General features: G+C 46.1%; 1 protein-coding gene and 2 long non-coding RNA genes across 4 annotated transcripts in view; 2 read left to right on the forward strand and 1 right to left on the reverse strand.

Moving 5' to 3' along the window:
- The first annotated feature begins 1,831 nt into the window (after positions 1–1,831).
- LOC107834554 (uncharacterized) lies at positions 1,832–5,075 on the forward strand. The gene is made up of 2 exons (XR_001660349.1): positions 1,832–2,015; positions 4,379–5,075. It is a non-coding gene; the product is annotated as an uncharacterized LOC107834554 (long non-coding RNA).
- A 15-nt stretch (positions 5,076–5,090) lies between these two features.
- Positions 5,091–7,332, forward strand: LOC107834555 (uncharacterized). Its single transcript, XR_001660350.1, has 2 exons — positions 5,091–5,730; positions 5,784–7,332. It is a non-coding gene; the product is annotated as an uncharacterized LOC107834555 (long non-coding RNA).
- LOC103130683 (kinesin-like protein KIF1C) overlaps positions 7,216–16,323 on the reverse strand; it is a 29,695-nt gene continuing 20,587 nt past the window's right edge. For both annotated transcript variants that reach the window (XM_007542148.2, XM_016666101.1), the window contains exons 14-28: positions 16,105–16,212; positions 15,881–16,023; positions 15,726–15,805; positions 15,407–15,482; positions 13,821–13,900; positions 13,652–13,746; positions 12,809–12,892; positions 12,158–12,338; positions 11,972–12,044; positions 11,799–11,897; positions 11,403–11,564; positions 11,043–11,318; positions 10,876–10,965; positions 9,981–10,203; positions 7,216–9,456 (exon numbers count right to left, since the gene is read on the reverse strand). In XM_007542148.2, the coding sequence (XP_007542210.1) occupies positions 8,681–9,456; positions 9,981–10,203; positions 10,876–10,965; positions 11,043–11,318; positions 11,403–11,564; positions 11,799–11,897; positions 11,972–12,044; positions 12,158–12,338; positions 12,809–12,892; positions 13,652–13,746; positions 13,821–13,900; positions 15,407–15,482; positions 15,726–15,805; positions 15,881–16,023; positions 16,105–16,212 (2,546 nt within the window). In that variant the 3' untranslated portion in view covers positions 7,216–8,680. The remainder of the gene's footprint in view (positions 9,457–9,980; positions 10,204–10,875; positions 10,966–11,042; positions 11,319–11,402; positions 11,565–11,798; positions 11,898–11,971; positions 12,045–12,157; positions 12,339–12,808; positions 12,893–13,651; positions 13,747–13,820; positions 13,901–15,406; positions 15,483–15,725; positions 15,806–15,880; positions 16,024–16,104; positions 16,213–16,323) is intronic.

The raw sequence follows: 16,323 nt of genomic DNA on the forward strand, positions 1-16,323 counted from the left end.
TAAATACTTAATAAATTTAACCAATATGAGATGGAGAATAAACTCTTTGTTCTGCTTTGCTTCCATCTGTGCTACAATCCGTGGCGGTCTTGTACTATCCCTAAAAACATAACGCCCTGGGCATTTGCCCATATTGCTCATTTAAGAAACCACCACTGTCTGCACCATTAAACACAGCAATTGAGGCAATGCCCTGATGGCAAATAACGCTCAACCATGAACACTGACCAAGGAGCAACAAGCAAGAAGTAACCAAACAGAAGGCGCTCATCGTGACTGTTTTCACTCTCTCTCCCAGTACATGAAGCCAGGTAGTCTGACACCATGACAGACATTACAGCTACCACTTTGAACAAAAACAATCAAAGAGCAATGTGCATGCTCTGCGTGCTCTTTCGTTCTTGTGTTTTATTTATTAGTTAATTAAAAAAATATCAATGTACATAATTAAATAAAATAATGATAGCTACTACAGTGTACGCAGAGGATTACAAGAACAAAGAAGAGTGTTCTGTCAGGTCAGCATATGCTGTCAGATTGTCATACGCTTAGAACGAACTCACGGCTATATCTGTCAGACACGTCATTACCATATAATTTTATTTAATTAGCAACATAGAATCATGATGTAGATCACCATACACCTTATTAACAGTTGTATAGCATCCTGACTTAGTGGTTAAATAAGTTAATGAGTTTTACAGGGGCGTGTGTTGTAGCTGACTGCAGCTGCAGCCAGACCTGCTTTAAATACACTTTGAAACCAGGACAATACATGTATATCTATATAGTTATCATGGAAAACAATTTACTGACTTATTTTAGTCATAACTTGTTGTGTATGATGAACTGACAACTCCTCTGACGGTCGGACTTCTTAATGTGCAGGCATGGTACTCACTGCATTTATGCTACTCTGACAGCGTATGGCTATCTGATAGAACAACGGCTCTCAGTGACACTCCAGTCCTATATAATAAGTAAAGAGACGAGCAGATGAATCGTACTGTTCCTGAATGTCGCATCAATATATTTAAGACTTTTGGACACAGCGTTGTCCCATATATGCGACAAGTCAGTCAACATCTCCGCACAATAACTCAGGCAGTGAGTGACTTTTTTCCATCACAAATGCTTATGTGTCTCTGTACAGCTAGCTTTGCTAACATCACGTTAACGGAGCTTACCTTCTTTGAGCTTCTTTTCTAAGTGACGAAAAAAGTTAGATGTTGTCTCCACCGTCTGTGAAAGCGAAGCGCTGCTGAGTTAGCTGTGGCCATCGGATTTCTTACTATTTATGCAGCGCTATTATATTACTGACGATTAGACAAACATTTTCTGCCGCTGAGAGGAAACCACTGCGCATGTCCTGGAGCGCCGCGTGCGAGTGGAAGGTGGGGAGGGGAGAGAAACACATAGTTGCTTGGATTTTAATCAGTTCGTTTTGCATCCACTGAAAACAAAGATGTTAACAAATAAACTGGACAGAATGCTGTACGTTTAGTGGTATTTCCACAGTTGCGGTCTCGACTGGTCTTGAAATAAAATGCCGAGTCCTCAGCGCCCGAGACCGAGACCATCAAAAAATTTGGTCTGGAGACCGAGACCGATCTCGAGTACTACAACACTGTTCACCAGTCCATCCGTCTCTATTTCCTAATAGTGTTGATTTTACTTTATTGGAGAAAAGGAAAAAAGAAAACCTTTCAGATCCGTATTCAGTACAATCATATTCAGACAATAAGTACTATGGGTACGTTCAAGTTTATACAGATGCTTCAAAAACTCAAATAGCAGTACATGAGTGGCATCCCGATCCACTCCGTTCCAGAAGATGGCGGTAATGCACATCAGTAAGTTGCCAACCGCCATAAAAGAAGAAGAAGAAGCAAAGAGCTGCTAGGTGTTTGCACTTTGAGCGGTTTGTGACCAGAATTATGGAGAAACATGAGAAAATAAAGGAGCAGCAGAGAAACACGGACCACCCAGCTGAGAAACCTGCAAACACAGTGAAGGTTGGTGTTTTAGATATATTTATATCAGATGACTTGAATTTTAATCATGTGGCTCAAACTAATGTCACTCTAATCGTCGTGGTGACGTACTTCCGTTTAAATTTTCGCTACATAGATCGGTTCCAGGTCCCTCTGGCTCCTATTGTTTTTAGCCAAAGCTGCAAAATCTGTACCATGAAAAAGACGAAAAACTTAAAATATCTGTGAGCTACTGGTAAAACAATCGAGTTTTGTGGCGTATCATGGTGTCCAGTAATTAGCCGGTACCATCCAGTACTTAGTTTTTTCATTTTCCTGCTGATATCAAGGCGACAGCGGAATGTAGCCACTACAGCTAACACACATCTATTGCTGCACACCTATAACACACTGCTAGTTCAATCATCTGTTATGTGAGTTGTATAAAGAGCATTATGGTCAGGATACAAGAAATTTTAATTGCAAGAATGCAGTCATCGTTACAGCAGAATAAAGATGTGATTTTATAACAATTTCTTAAAATTACAAGAGTCGTTTTAATGAGAAATAAAGATTCAGATTGATCTGATGTAACCAGCTCAGTCCATGTGGTTCTGACATTTGTCAGTAATCAACAGGATGTACATTTCCACCTCACCTGACCAGGTAAGGATTAAGGTAAAAATAAAAAATAGAGCAAATACTGTAAACAAAATGGGAAAAGCAACTGATAGAAATACTTTCTATATAAAGAAAAGCAAAAAAGTTAATAGTAGGAGAAAAACATTAGCTGAGCCGATCTCTCCCTCCAGGAAGCCATCAAACTGAACTCCTGTACAACTCCAACTATTATAAAGATAAAAAACGAAAGAAAATGGAAAGCTAAAATAACAAATAATGCCAATTTAATAATTCAGATCTAAGGCGTTCTGGAATCTATTAATGACATTTTACAAATTTCACAAATCAATTAGAAGGTTTCCCAAATGTTTTATTTATTCTGCTGTTAGAACAGAATAATCTAGTTTGAAATGTCTAGGTATTATAGTTTTTAAAGTACAACACATTAAAAAAGCTCAAGATAGTGAAAAATTAAGTGTAATCGCCCTTTAGCTATTTTCCGAANCAGATTGATCTGATGTAACCAGCTCAGTCCATGTGGTTCTGACATTTGTCAGTAATGAACAGGATGTACATTTCCACCTCACCTGACCAGGTAAGCATTAAGGTAAAAATAAAAAATAGAGCAAATACTGTAAACAAAATGGAAAAAGAGCAACTGATAGAAATACTTTCTATATAAAGAAAAGCAAAAAAGTTAATAGTAGGAGAAAAACGTTAGTTCAGCTGATCTCTCCCTCCAGGAAGCCTTCAAACTGAACTCCTGTCCAACTCCAACTATTATAAAGATAAAAAAGGAAAGAAAATGGAAAGTTAAAATAACAAATAATGCCAATTTAATAATTCAGATCTAAGGCGTTCTGGAATCTATTATTGACATTTTACAAATTTCACAAATCAATTAGAAGGTTTCACAAATGTTTTATTTATTCTGCTGTTAGAACAGAATAATCTAGTTAGGTTTGAAATGTCCAGGTGTTGTTTTTAAAGTACAACACATTAAAAAAGCTCCAGATGATGAAAACTTAAGTGTAATCGCCCTTTAGCTATTTTCCGAATTAGATGCTACATTCAGAAGCTAACTTCAGCTTCGACTGATAGCTTGGGCACAATATAGACAGATCTATATATGTTTATACAGATATCTATCTATAAAGCATAGATATGTAGATTCCACACTGCACAGATAATCAAAACACAACGTTTACATAGCACCTTTGTAAGCTTGTCCCTGTTAGCTACGTCAGACAATGAGGCATTATGGTGAATATAAACGATTTATTAACTTACCTTTGAAGTTATTGTGAAGTTTTGACACATCCAGCTTAAATCCTTTGTTGTTGTTGGAGCGTTTCAAGACGTCTGAATAATTTTATAGGCATCATTAATAGTCCTGCAGCGACTGAGGAGCCACTGTTAACATACTGCTGCCTTTGGACCGGAACCATTCTATGTGGCTAAAAAATGCGGAAGTGCTAAAACGGAAGTCCGTGGCATATAGGTTAATCCCCAAAACAGCTGCAGAGTCCAAACCATGTTTCAGTTTAAACTTTTTATTCAAAGTTTGTCTATAATCATGAAAAAAGGCCACAAGATGAACTTCTGGGTTTTCAAACCATTTGACTCATTTAAGGATGACTTGTGACCAGTTTCATTCATTTTAAGGAAATGTCAGTTAACACAGCACTAGCTAAGTGTTTTGATTTTTAAAGAGATGCTAGCAGCAGGAGCAGCTTAAGCATGTTCCTCTATATCTAACATGTCTTTTATTTTACATTTATTAGACCTTGAAAACAATTGGAATCAAGAAACCCGAGAGTGATTCCTGTAAGAAGATCTCTGCTACAACAACATCTGAAACTTCCCAAAGAGCAGACGAAGTGAAGAAACCGTACAGCTGTGACCAGTGTGGGAAATGCTTCAGAAAACCATCCTGTCTCAAACAACACAAGAAAATCCATGCTGATAAAAATGAAGATAAAAAACTGTACAGCTGTGATCAATGTGGGAAAAAAATTGCACGACCTGACAATTTAAGAACCCACCAGAGGGTTCACACTGGAGAAAAATTGTATGTATGTGATCAATGTGGGAAAAGTTTTCGCTATGCAAATGGTTTAGCAAAACACAGAAACATTCATTCTGATGAAAGAAAATACAGATGTGACAAATGCAGCAAAACCTTTACATGTTTAGATTATCTAAAATCCCATTACCGCAGTCACACTGGAGAGAGACCCTACTGGTGTGAGCACTGTGGGAAAACGTTTAAGTATCCAAAAAACTTGAAGCGACATCGGTGTGTACGCACTGAGGGAAAACCATAATGTTCTGACCACAGGTCCAGTTGTGCATTCTAGAAGATTCCTTTGGGACAAAAAGACCCAAAAAGGTTCTGCTGCTGTAAAAATACATTTTATTTTTTAAATTTAGTGAGAGCTGTTAATCTTGACAAATTTGGAATAAAATCTGTTTTGACCACCTTATTTTGTTTGAAATGTCATTGAACTATTTGGTTTTACTCATGAGGACAGACAGACGTCCACTCAGAGAGGCGTTAATGATTAATTACCAGGTTTTAGCTGTTAATAAGTGTTTACATAAAGACCTGTAGCTCTAAAACCTCTTTAAACACAAATATCAAGCGGTTCTAAATGTTTTCATGAGGTTTATGGTAGACTTTTGTTTTTCTCCTCAGGGCTTCAATAATTAACTTTCAGGAAGTTAATGACCAGCTAATGTGTCCAGTAGTTTCATGATGGACGTTTGTTCTAAAATCTCTCAAACGTGTTTAAAAGGCCGAAGCTCTGAACATTCAGACACAATTATGTGGGAAGGAAGTGATGGTCTGGAAATCTGTTTAGATTAGCATCACCCTCCTGCCTTCACTGTAACGTTTAATATAAAGTTACAAACTGATCTGCTGTGTTGCTGTTTTACTGCCTTCATCCTGTGGATTTACAGAAAATGTTTCAAACTTCTCACTCCTGTCATCCTGACCTGACAAATGGCATTTTAAATTATTTCATCTTTTCTGGTATTAACCAGAACAATTCTAACCAATTAAAACGACTTCAGTGTGTTTAATGTAACTTTCTGCAGGAGAACCCAATAAATCCACGTGAAGCTGCTCTGAGTCCAGCAGCGTCTCGTTTGTCTGACGTCTCCAAACGAAGACTTGGCTGTTAGCATGAACTCCTCTGGATGTGTCGACGTTCAACAAACGGATCTACAGTGAGGAAAATTTGATCACCCTGCAACTCTGCAGGTTCTCCTAGAAATCATGGAGGGTCTGAAATGTTCATGTTGTCCACTGGGAGAGACATAAAAAAGAATCTGGAAATCATAATGTGCAATTTTAAAAAAATAATTTAGTTGCATGTTGCTGCTGTGAATATGTGCATATAATGAATAGTAGCCACACAGGCTCACCCACTAGAAGGAAACAAACGCACCCAGCATAACACTGCCATTCTATTGGCTGACAGGTTGCCAGGCAACAGCACTTTTCTGTTCTGAGCAGAAAATGATTCTCAAGCGAGCAGAGAGGTTCACAAGCAGAGATTTGAGCCGAACAGAGAAACAAGTTTTGAGCGCGAGGAGAAAGGTTTGAGAGAGCAGAGTGAACATTTGAAAGAGCAGAAGTTTGGAGGAGAAAGACGGGAAGTTCTGCTTTCAGACTGAAAATGTTTGCTCTGGAATTATGGCAGTAAAATTCCCCCATACTGGTGTGGAGGATCAGAAACTGGATCCTTTCATCTACATGTTTGTGTAAGACAATAATTAGTAGTAATAGCTTATTTAATCGGCTTGTCCCATTGAGATCAGAAAAGCTCTTTAATTAGAGAACAGTTAACTCATTAAACACATTAAACATATGGACGCAGTGAAATATATAAAAACAAATAAAACCACTGCACTTCTGTAACATGATGGGTCTGAAATATTTCCTGAACAGTTTTACTGTTATGAAGCTTCACTTTAATTCAGTTTGAATCAGTTTTCTTCCTTCATGCATCTGATAATGAAATATAACTGAACTCATTTTCCATGTTAATGTTTGCAGAAACATGTCAGCAGTCATTCTAACCACGGATCCCCCAATCTAACTTTCCAATAATAAATGATGATAAACATCCATCATTTATGCAGCAGGTATTCATAAGTAATAATGTAGATTCTAATGTTGATCCTAGCAGGTAGAAAACAAACAGCAGGGGGCGCTGTAGCAACAAAAAGACATTTATATTTGAATGTTGGCTTCATTTCTTATCCTGATTCTGTGATAAAACTGCAGAGAAGAAAACTTTATATTAAACCTGAGAGCTTAGCGACAGAACGCAAAGATCGCAGCTAATGGATACTTTAATGTTTTGACCCCTGTCGGCCACCGTAGCTGGAAGAACGACACAGCAGCAGCTTTGATTCCTGACAGTTTATTGCCATCATGTCTGCAGGTCGAGCCTGAGATTGGTTCCTGATACAACAAAACCCGACAGACAGGAAACACCCGAGCAGCTCTGGGCCAATAGAACGTCTCTAACCCCCCCTCTGTGATGTCACAGCTTCAGAGGCTGTGATTGGTGCAGAGGTGTGGGTGGGCGGGGCCGGCAGTGAATGTTCTGGAATCGGGGTCCCAAACAAATCCAGAGAAAAAAGAAATAAAAACAAAACGTCAAATAAAAAGATGAGTCTAAATTAATCCTGAAACTCACACACACACACAGAGAGACACACACAGAGAGACACACACAGAGAGACACACACACACAGAGAGACACACACACACACAGAGACAGACACACACACACACACAGAGACAGACACACACACACACAGAGCAGAAGATACAGGGCGGAGCTCCTGTAGCAGCATCCCAACAACCAAACATTAATCATGACATAATAATCATAACCATGACAGATGATGACATCATCACTCATGGCCGAGGATGTGGGCGGGGCTAAGATACGCAGCACAAAAAGCAAATGACTACACAAAATAAAACAGCCAATCAGAGGCTCAAACTGGAAATAAACGTTTAAAAAGCAGAAAGAGGAAACTACGTTTCCCATCAGGCCCGGAGGCAGAAGCGGGTTTCAGGATTGTCCTGTGATTGGTTGGTTCCGTGGCGGGAACTGTTTGGACCAACCAGAACATTTTGTTTTGTCGTCTCGATGCAGTAAGGAGCGCTCCTATTGGTTCGTTCAAACACTTTGGTGCTCCTCTCCCAGAATGCTTTGCTGCGAGTGGATTTAACCTCCACATATTTAACAGACATTCATCAAACCTCCACTGCCTTCTGTATCTCACTACATCTCCCAGAATCCCCTCCTGCTAACCCTACATGAACCCCAGTCCTTCCTCCTCTCTCCCAAACTCAGACTTTATTCTCTCGTTTCCCATGATTGCCTGTGACATTGAACGCACCGTCAGCACATTTCATTCCTTTTAAAATTCATCTCCATTAAAAACAAATAAAAACAGAAAGATAAACTTCAGATATACACACAGCTCAGTAACGCCCAACGTGCTCCTCTCCGAAAACAAACACTTCCTGCACACGTCATGCCCTCTGGGGACCTGCAGGGGTCGCCACAGAGCGGCTTTCTTTGGTTTGCAGCTGTTGGCTACGCAGCGTTCAGGTGAAATGGGAAAAATCAAATGGGGCGCTAGCTCTTCATGTAGCGCATCAGAGCAGAAACGCCGTCAGGACGAACGCTTTGGGAAAACTGAACATTTTGAACTGCATGATGGGAAAAAGCTCCAGTTAGTTCAGCTCTAACATTTCAGTTCTTCTGCCTGTGAACTGAACCGTGTACCGGACCAGAACCAGAACTTGATCAGACTAAACCAGCGGTTATGAGACATGGATCCTGTTGCCTAGGCAACGGCTGAGGTTAAGATAAAACCCGACATGAGCGACGGTTAAAACCCAAACAGCAGGACAGACGTGACCTCAGACACTTTGTTTCATAAAGGTGCTGAAACACACACACACACACACACACACACACACACACACACACGCTCGGTCTGTTCTCTACAGCATGAGGATCCGCAGCCAATCAGAGGCCTGCGCGGGGTCACATGACGTTCTCCTTGTTCTTCAGGTCGGGGGCGCTGAACTGCCGCCTCATCCTGGGCGGCGTGCTGAAGCCCCAGCCGGCGGGCGGAGGCCCCGCCCCCAGGAGCATGTCGGGGTGGAGGGGCAGGGGGCCGGAGCGCGGCAGGCTGTGGTAGTTGGGCTGAGGCTGGAATGGTGCATTCTGGGAGTTGTAGTACGGGTGTGGGTGGAACTGATGGTGCTGCCGCTGGTTGTAGTAGAAGCCCCCCTCTCTGTCCCTGCTGCCGCCCCGGGGCCCCGGCCGGCCCCCTCGCTCCCCGCCGGGCGACGCCGCCCTGCGCTGCCGCGGTCGCCCCTGGTGACCGCCGCCGCCCCCGCCCTGCTCGCCGCTGTGGGCGGAGCCGTCCAGGGAGCCGCGGCGTTGCCGCCGCTGGTAGTTCTGGTTGTTGCCCGGCTGGTTGTGGTGGAAACCGCCCTGGTTGCCTTGGTTACGCTGTTGCCAGGCGCGGTGAGGGCTGGGCGTGCGCATGCGTGGGGGGGGTGTAGGGAAAGGGAGGGGGAGGAGCGGGGGCGGCGTGGGGGAGCCCCCGTCGTTCTCCTGGCCCCCCCCACCGTCTTCCTCTGCCCCCCCGCCCTCGCCGCCCAGACCCAGAGCCTGCAGCGCCTCGCTGGCCGGTCCCCATGACAACCGGTGGGCCGGGTTGCTCTTAAAGGGGAACTTCAGCTTGCACTCCTGGGGGGGGATGAAGCGGCCGGTACCGGGAAGATGGACGGGGACGGTGGGGGTCAGCTGACCTGCAGGGGGCGGAGACACACAGCGTGACCTCTGTGAGCTCACTGTGACCTTAATATGACCTCACTGTGACCTCAACATGACCTCACTGTAACCTCAGACAGAAATCTGAAAAGTGTGGCGTATATTTGTCTCCAGTTGGAAACTTTTGCCCGCTCCTTTGTTCTGAAATAGTTGAAGCTCAGATTCAGTTTAGAGCAGCTGTTATTAAACATTCTAATCTGGTCTTAGGTCTGGACTTTGACTAGGCCAGTCTATCCCATGAATATGCTCGTTTGTTTTCAGATGTTAACTTGTATAAATGTCGATGGTTCTCCTTCTGCTGTTTCACACATGAAGGTTTTGTCTTCAGTAAATCTGTGAAACCTTGAGGGTGTGAATAGTTTGGTGCTGCTCCCCTTTCCAAATCCAAGCTAGCTCATTCAATGCTAGCACATCTCTGCTAATGGCCAGTGGGTGACTAGCCTAGAAAGCTAACGCTAGCGAGCAGCTAGCCCATCCAATTCAAGCCCCCTCCCTCACCAACCTGGGTTCTGGTTCTGTCCTCGCAGTTTCTTGGTGATGTTCTGCTTCTGCAGGTTCTGGATGCGCTGCTGTTCCTGCTTCAACCAGCGGAGGCGCCCTCTCCTGAACGCCGGGTCCTCGTCCATGAGGCGCTGAACTCTGACCTCTGGCGGGTCGTTGGTGTCGTCAAGGCCGCCTCCCTCCCTCTGCGCCGACTCGCCTCCTTCTCCGTTCATGTCGTCGTCCTGGAAACGAGTCGGACCGGTGAGAGTTGGGCTGGGATGCCGACAAACACCTGAGATCAGGGGTCTCCTACTCCGATCCTCAAGGGCTCAAAGGTCTCCTGAGACTTTCTCTGTGCTTCACCTGTTAGCATAGATATGGTAGCTCTGCTACCCGCTCCAGGAGCAGAGCTCTGTAGAGCTGCACTGCTGCAGTGAGGCTGGTTAGCCAGTTAGCTGGTTAACTGTTTAGCTGGTTAGCCATTAGCCAGTTATCCGTTAGCTGGTTAGCCGTTTAGCTGGTTAGCCATTATCCAGTTAGCTGTTTAGCCAGTTAGTTGTTTAGCCAGTTAGCTGGTTAGCCATTAGCCAGTTACCCGTTAGCTGGTTAGCCAGTTAGCTGTTTAGCAAGTTAGCTGGTTAACTGTTTAGCTGGTTAGCCATTAGCCAGTTATCCGTTAGCTGGTTAGCCGTTTAGCTGGTTAGCCATTATCCAGTCAGCTGTTTAGCCAGTTAGTTGTTTAGCCAGTTAGCTGGTTAACCGTTTAGCTGGTTAGCCATTAGCCAGTTACCCGTTAGCTGGTTAGCCAGTTAGCCGGTTAGCTCCAGAGTGGAGGAGAAGGGACCCATGTGAAGGTTGGAGTGGCCCTTGGGGAACGCAGTGTGGGACCGTTACCTTAGAGCGTGGGAACTCACCTGGACAGGTATGATGCTCTCCATCTTGATCATCCTGTCTCTCAGGGCTTTGATCTCCTCGTCCTTCATGTTGTTCTGCAGCTTCACCTCCTGCAGGAGACCCAGACACTCCTCCTTCAGCTCCTCCCACCCAGCAGGAGGCCGAGGAGGCGGCGGGGATCACCTACCTCCAGGATGTCCGTCAGCTTGTCGATGTGAGCCTTCAGGTCGTACACCTTTCCCTTCTGCCCTCCTTCGCTCGTCTCTCCGCCGCCGCCCTCCTCGGTGGGGGGGCTGCGCTCCTCTCCGATGCCCACCGTGTCGCAGACGTCCTGGGCCACGGCCTTCCAGCTCTCCTTCTCGTTGGAGTCCTTCTTGGCGTACATGCGGCAGAGCTCCTTCATCTTGACGATGGACAGCGCCTCGATCTCCTGACGCGAGTGGCGGAAGTCTCCCAGAGCCACCTGCGGGGGGCGCCGCACACAGAACAGGTGAAACGTGTTTGTCGAGGAGCAGGAGGAGACGACGCGGTGTGGCGCGGCGCAGACCTCGTAGCAGATCTCCTTGACGGCCTGCATCCTCAGGTCCTCCATGGTGACCCGCTTGGGGTCTTTGCTGATCCGCCTCCTCTGGGGGATCTGGTAGACCCGGAGGGGCTCCCGCCGCTTCCCGCTGCTGGGGAGGCCACAGCGCTTCACGATGGTCTGCACCTGGACACAGCCACACGACGGCGATGAAGCTTCGTCTGAACTGAAGCTTCAGGTGAAGGCTGTCGGGGCCTTTAGGGCTCATCAGCCGTTCCACCCGATCGGATCAGTTCAGAGTTTCTTTCCAACCCTTCTGCCAACCGGATGCAGCCAGAACCGGGTCGCTCACGCTGCTCCATTCAGACGTGGTTCTGGATGAAGCAGAGCAGCGTCTGAATGGCTGAATGAGGCTCCCACCTTGTTGGCAGGAAGTTTCTCCCTCAGGGAGGAGATCAGCCTCCAGCTCTCCTCACAGGACCGTTTGTCGGAGTCGTCTCCGCTGTCGCTGTCTGCGTACTGAACCAGAACCACAGGGTTAACCTCTGGACCGGACCGGCTGGTGGCCAGCGGGCAGGCTGACAGGAACCCACCAGTCTGTGCTGCTCCAGCAGCAGGTCGGCCTCCTCCTTCTCCTTGCGGTACTGGGTCTCCACGTCCTGCAGTCTGCAGCACACCAGGCACTCAGTTCTCCCAGCTCCCTCTCTACTTAGCCCAAATCGTTCCTCCTCCTCCTCCTCCTCCTCCTCCTCCTCCTCCTCCTCCATTCCTCCTCCTACCTCTTCTCCATCTCCAGCTTGATGTCGATGCCCTGCTTCTCCAGCAGCTCCTTCTGGGCGTAGTTCCAGTCCTCTGGCTCCCCCTGCTGCTCAGCCGTGACGCTGCGCTCCCTCTCCAGCCTCGCCTGCTCCGGGTGGTTGAACCTGAACACGTGGTTCTTCCCCATCACGATGCGGTTACCTAGCAACGCAGACACACAGGAAGCGTACAGAAACAGGCGTCTGATGAAACTGATGCTGATATGATGCAGTATTAAGACTGATGAATGATTGGCCGGCAGCGGTCACTGCATCACCTTCTCCCTCTGCTGCCACTAGCACAGATGGGCTAAGGTTAGCCTAGCGTTAGCCTAGGCTTGGATGAGCGAGTGACTGGTGCATGTGAATGGGTGAATGACTGTAGTGTGAAGCAGTTTGGGGTCCTCTGGACTAGATAAAGTATACAGGTCATTTATTGTTATAAGTTAGCAGCTAGCTAGCACCAGTCAGTAGCCTTCCTGTCAGTTCTCGGTGCCGGCCTGTCCTTAATCATTAATCATTAATCAGATCAATAGCTGCACTCAGGATGGATATAGTCTTTGTGAGCGATGGTTAAAGGCAGTGAAACCACAGCCTGGCTGGTGAATGGAGGCTCCGGGTTGAAGGTCTGACCTTGTCTCAGGACGACCGCCTCGGTGATCTGCTTCCCGTTCACATACGTCTCCGCTCCCACCAACGGCTCCAGAGTGACCACCACTGCAGACAGGAGGAGGAGAGCTGGGTTCATGTGTTCATCACAACGCGTCGCATCTGGTGGGACGAAACGGTTCATCCCACCAGACCTGACGCCAACAGTGAGGAGGGTTTCTAACACTCTGCAGCATTTCAGCAAAACTGAGCCAATAATAATAATAATAATAATAATAATAATAATAATAATCTAAGAGATTAGAGTCTGGAGAGATTCTGGCTGAAACCTCAGATGAGGAAAACCTTCTGATTTTCTCATCTGCAGTTCAGCCAGATGAGGCTAAACTGCAGCAGCAGGGAGGAAGAGGAGGGGGGATGAAGGGGTCAGAGGTCACATGATCGTAAAGAGACGATACCTGACAGACATCCTGGCAGCTTTTTCAGAGAGAGAAGAAGAGAGAGTCAGTGAACAGAGAACCGGCAGCGTCAGCCTGATTCAGACCCAACAGAACCAAATCCAGGTTAATCAGCTGATTACTGGGAGGCGGAGCTTAGCGGCCATGATGGAGGCTCAGCTGCACCGTCCTCTGAATCACCTACTGCCTTTTAGAACATAAACCTAGAATAACACGAGGAAGGGAGGAAACTGGAGTTCATGAAGGATTCAGATAAACACTGAGAGCGTTCGACCAGCAGAGGGCGCTCTGACACAGAAAGAGCTGTTAGTACTGATCCAGACAGAAACCGGCCAATCAGGATCCGGTTTGAGACAAACACAGAGACAGACAGTGAGACAGTGGGACATGCAGACAGACGGTGTCTGACCTTCTCCCTGGTCGTTGGTCTCGCTGACAAACACACAGTGGATTTCTTTAATGAATTGTCCAGACAGCTTGATGTCCACGTCCTGCTGTCCAACCCTGAGACACAGAGACAACAGTGAGGACCAAGATGTCCTCTGAGACGTCCTGACCCTGCTTGACCTCCATCTGACCTGGTGAATCCTTCCTTGATGTAGTAGAGCAGACACTCGGACATCAGCGGGTCTTCGTTCAGGTTCACCAGGTGAGGCGTCTGGAACAGAAACACCCAACGGCTGACCGGTGACCTCTGACCTGGAGTCAGCCTGGCGGCCATTTTTAACGTCACATGGCCGCGTTGGCCCAGACAGGAAGCAGAAACTGAACTCAGCTGACTCCGTTTAGACACAACAGAACCGACTGTTTGGGTCGTCAATGCATTCTGGAGCAGGACTTCATGTTACAGAACCAAAACAGAACCAAAACAGAACCTACATAGAACCTAAACAGAACCAAAACAGAACCAAAACAGAACCTAAATAGAACCAAAACAGAACCAAAACAGAACCTAAATAGAACCTAAATAGAACCAAAACAGAACCTAAACAGAACCTAAATAGAACCAAAACAGAACCTAAATAGAACCAAAACAGAACCAAAACAGAACCAAAACAGAACCTAAATAGAACCTAAATAGAACCAAAACAGAACCTAAACAGAACCTAAATAGAACCAAAACAGAACCTAAATAGAACCAAAACAGAACCAAAACAGAACCAAAACAGAACCTAAATGGAACCAAAACAGAACCTAAACAGAACCTAAACGGAACCTAAACAGAACCTAAATGGAACCTAAACAGAACCTAAACGGAACCTAAACAGAACCTAAACGGAACCAAAACAGAACCTAAACAGAACCAAAACAGAACCAAAACAGAACCAAAACAGAACCTAAACGGAACCTAAACAGAACCTAAACAGAACCTAAACAGAACCTAAACGGAACCAAAACAGAACCTAAACAGAACCAAAACAGAACCTAAGCAGAACCAAAACAGAACCTAAGCAGAACCTAAACAGAACCTAAGCAGAACCTAAACAGAACCTAAGCAGAACCAAAACAAAACCTAAGCAGAACCAAAACAAAACCTAAGCAGAACCAAAACAAAACCTAAGCAGAACCAAAACAAAACCTTTCTCCTGTGGTTCTGTAAGGCCTGACAGTCCGGTCCAGTCAGTTTAACTGGGTCCAATATATATTGGAACCTTATTTCCTGTTCCTGAGGAGCTGAACGGTTTTCCAGAACCTTCAACCCAGTAAGGATTCTTTGAAAACCATCAGGACAGGAAATGGAACTGCTGCATGAACAGACTTCAAAATAAGAGCATGAATAAAAACATCTCACGTCTTGAAGAACTTTTAACAGTCAAACTAAAACTTCAGAACATTTAAAATCATCCAAACAAATGAAAGATTTAGGATTTATCTGGACAAAACATATTTAAGTCGGGCTAAGAGCGCTAAAGGTTTCAAAGTTAGCTTAGCGCTAACGGAGCGTTAGCTCCTCTGTTAGCGCTTTGGCAGAAACGTCACTGAAGGAAACACTCAGCAGAAAGTTCTGGTCCAAACTGGAGGTACTGATGCTCCCCACAGGGATCCCAGTATGACCTGAATGTTACCAGTAACACCAGTAAAACTAACAGGATGATGAAACCCAGCAACAATCTGGAACAACAGCATGAATTATGAATGAATGAACGTTAGAGGGTGAACTCACTCCTTTAGGGGAGAAAACTCCCAGAGTTCCTCCGTCCTCCTTTATGGACACGCCCATCTCCGCCAGCAGAGACTCCCTGAAACACACAGACCGATGACAGGGTGAACCGGGATGAGAGGGTGAACTGGGATGAGAGGGTGAACCGGGATGAGAGGGTGAACCGTGTTGACAGGATGAACCGGGATGAGAGGGTGAACCGGGATGAGAGGGTGAACCGTGTTGACAGGATGAACCGGGAAGAGAGGGTGAACCGGGATGAGAGGGTGAACCGTGGTGACAGGGGGAACCGTAATGACAGGGTGAACCGTGGCGGCGGGACCTCTCCAGGCGGATGGACTCGGTCTTCCTCAGCTTCTCCTCCCACGTCTCGTTCAGCTCTGCGATGATTTTCTCCGTTTCCTGAACAGAAACCAGAATCCGTCAGCGATCCGTTAATCTCTGAGCTCCAGATTAAATAATCTGGTTACGTCCCACCATCAGCCTCTCAGCCGCTTCCTCCTTGCTGATGGTTTCCGTAGCGACCGCCTCCTCTGCGTCCTGCCCGTTCTGGGTGGGGTGGGCGGAGTCAGCAGGTGTGTCTCCTGCAGGTGGAGCTTCAGCTTCAGCAGAAACAGAATCTGGATCCAACATGAAGTCAAGATTCATTCAGTCACTTCCTACGAGCTTTAGCAGAAAAATGAAGCAGTGAGGTGAGGCACCTGCAGGGGCGGAGTCTGCTGCAGCTGCGATCCCATTGGCTGTCGGCGTCAGCGGCGGGGGGGCGGCGGCCACAACTGCTGCCCCCCCCAGGCTGATGTTGTTGTTGACTGTAGGAGAGAACAGGGGTCAGGTTTCACCGCTAACAGGCGGGAATGTCAGCAACACACACACACACACACACACACGCACACCCACACACACACACACACACACACACA

Source organism: Poecilia formosa, unplaced genomic scaffold, assembly GCF_000485575.1.
Source record: "Poecilia formosa unplaced genomic scaffold, Poecilia_formosa-5.1.2 Scaffold661, whole genome shotgun sequence".
Taxonomy (NCBI): Eukaryota; Metazoa; Chordata; class Actinopteri; order Cyprinodontiformes; family Poeciliidae; genus Poecilia; species Poecilia formosa.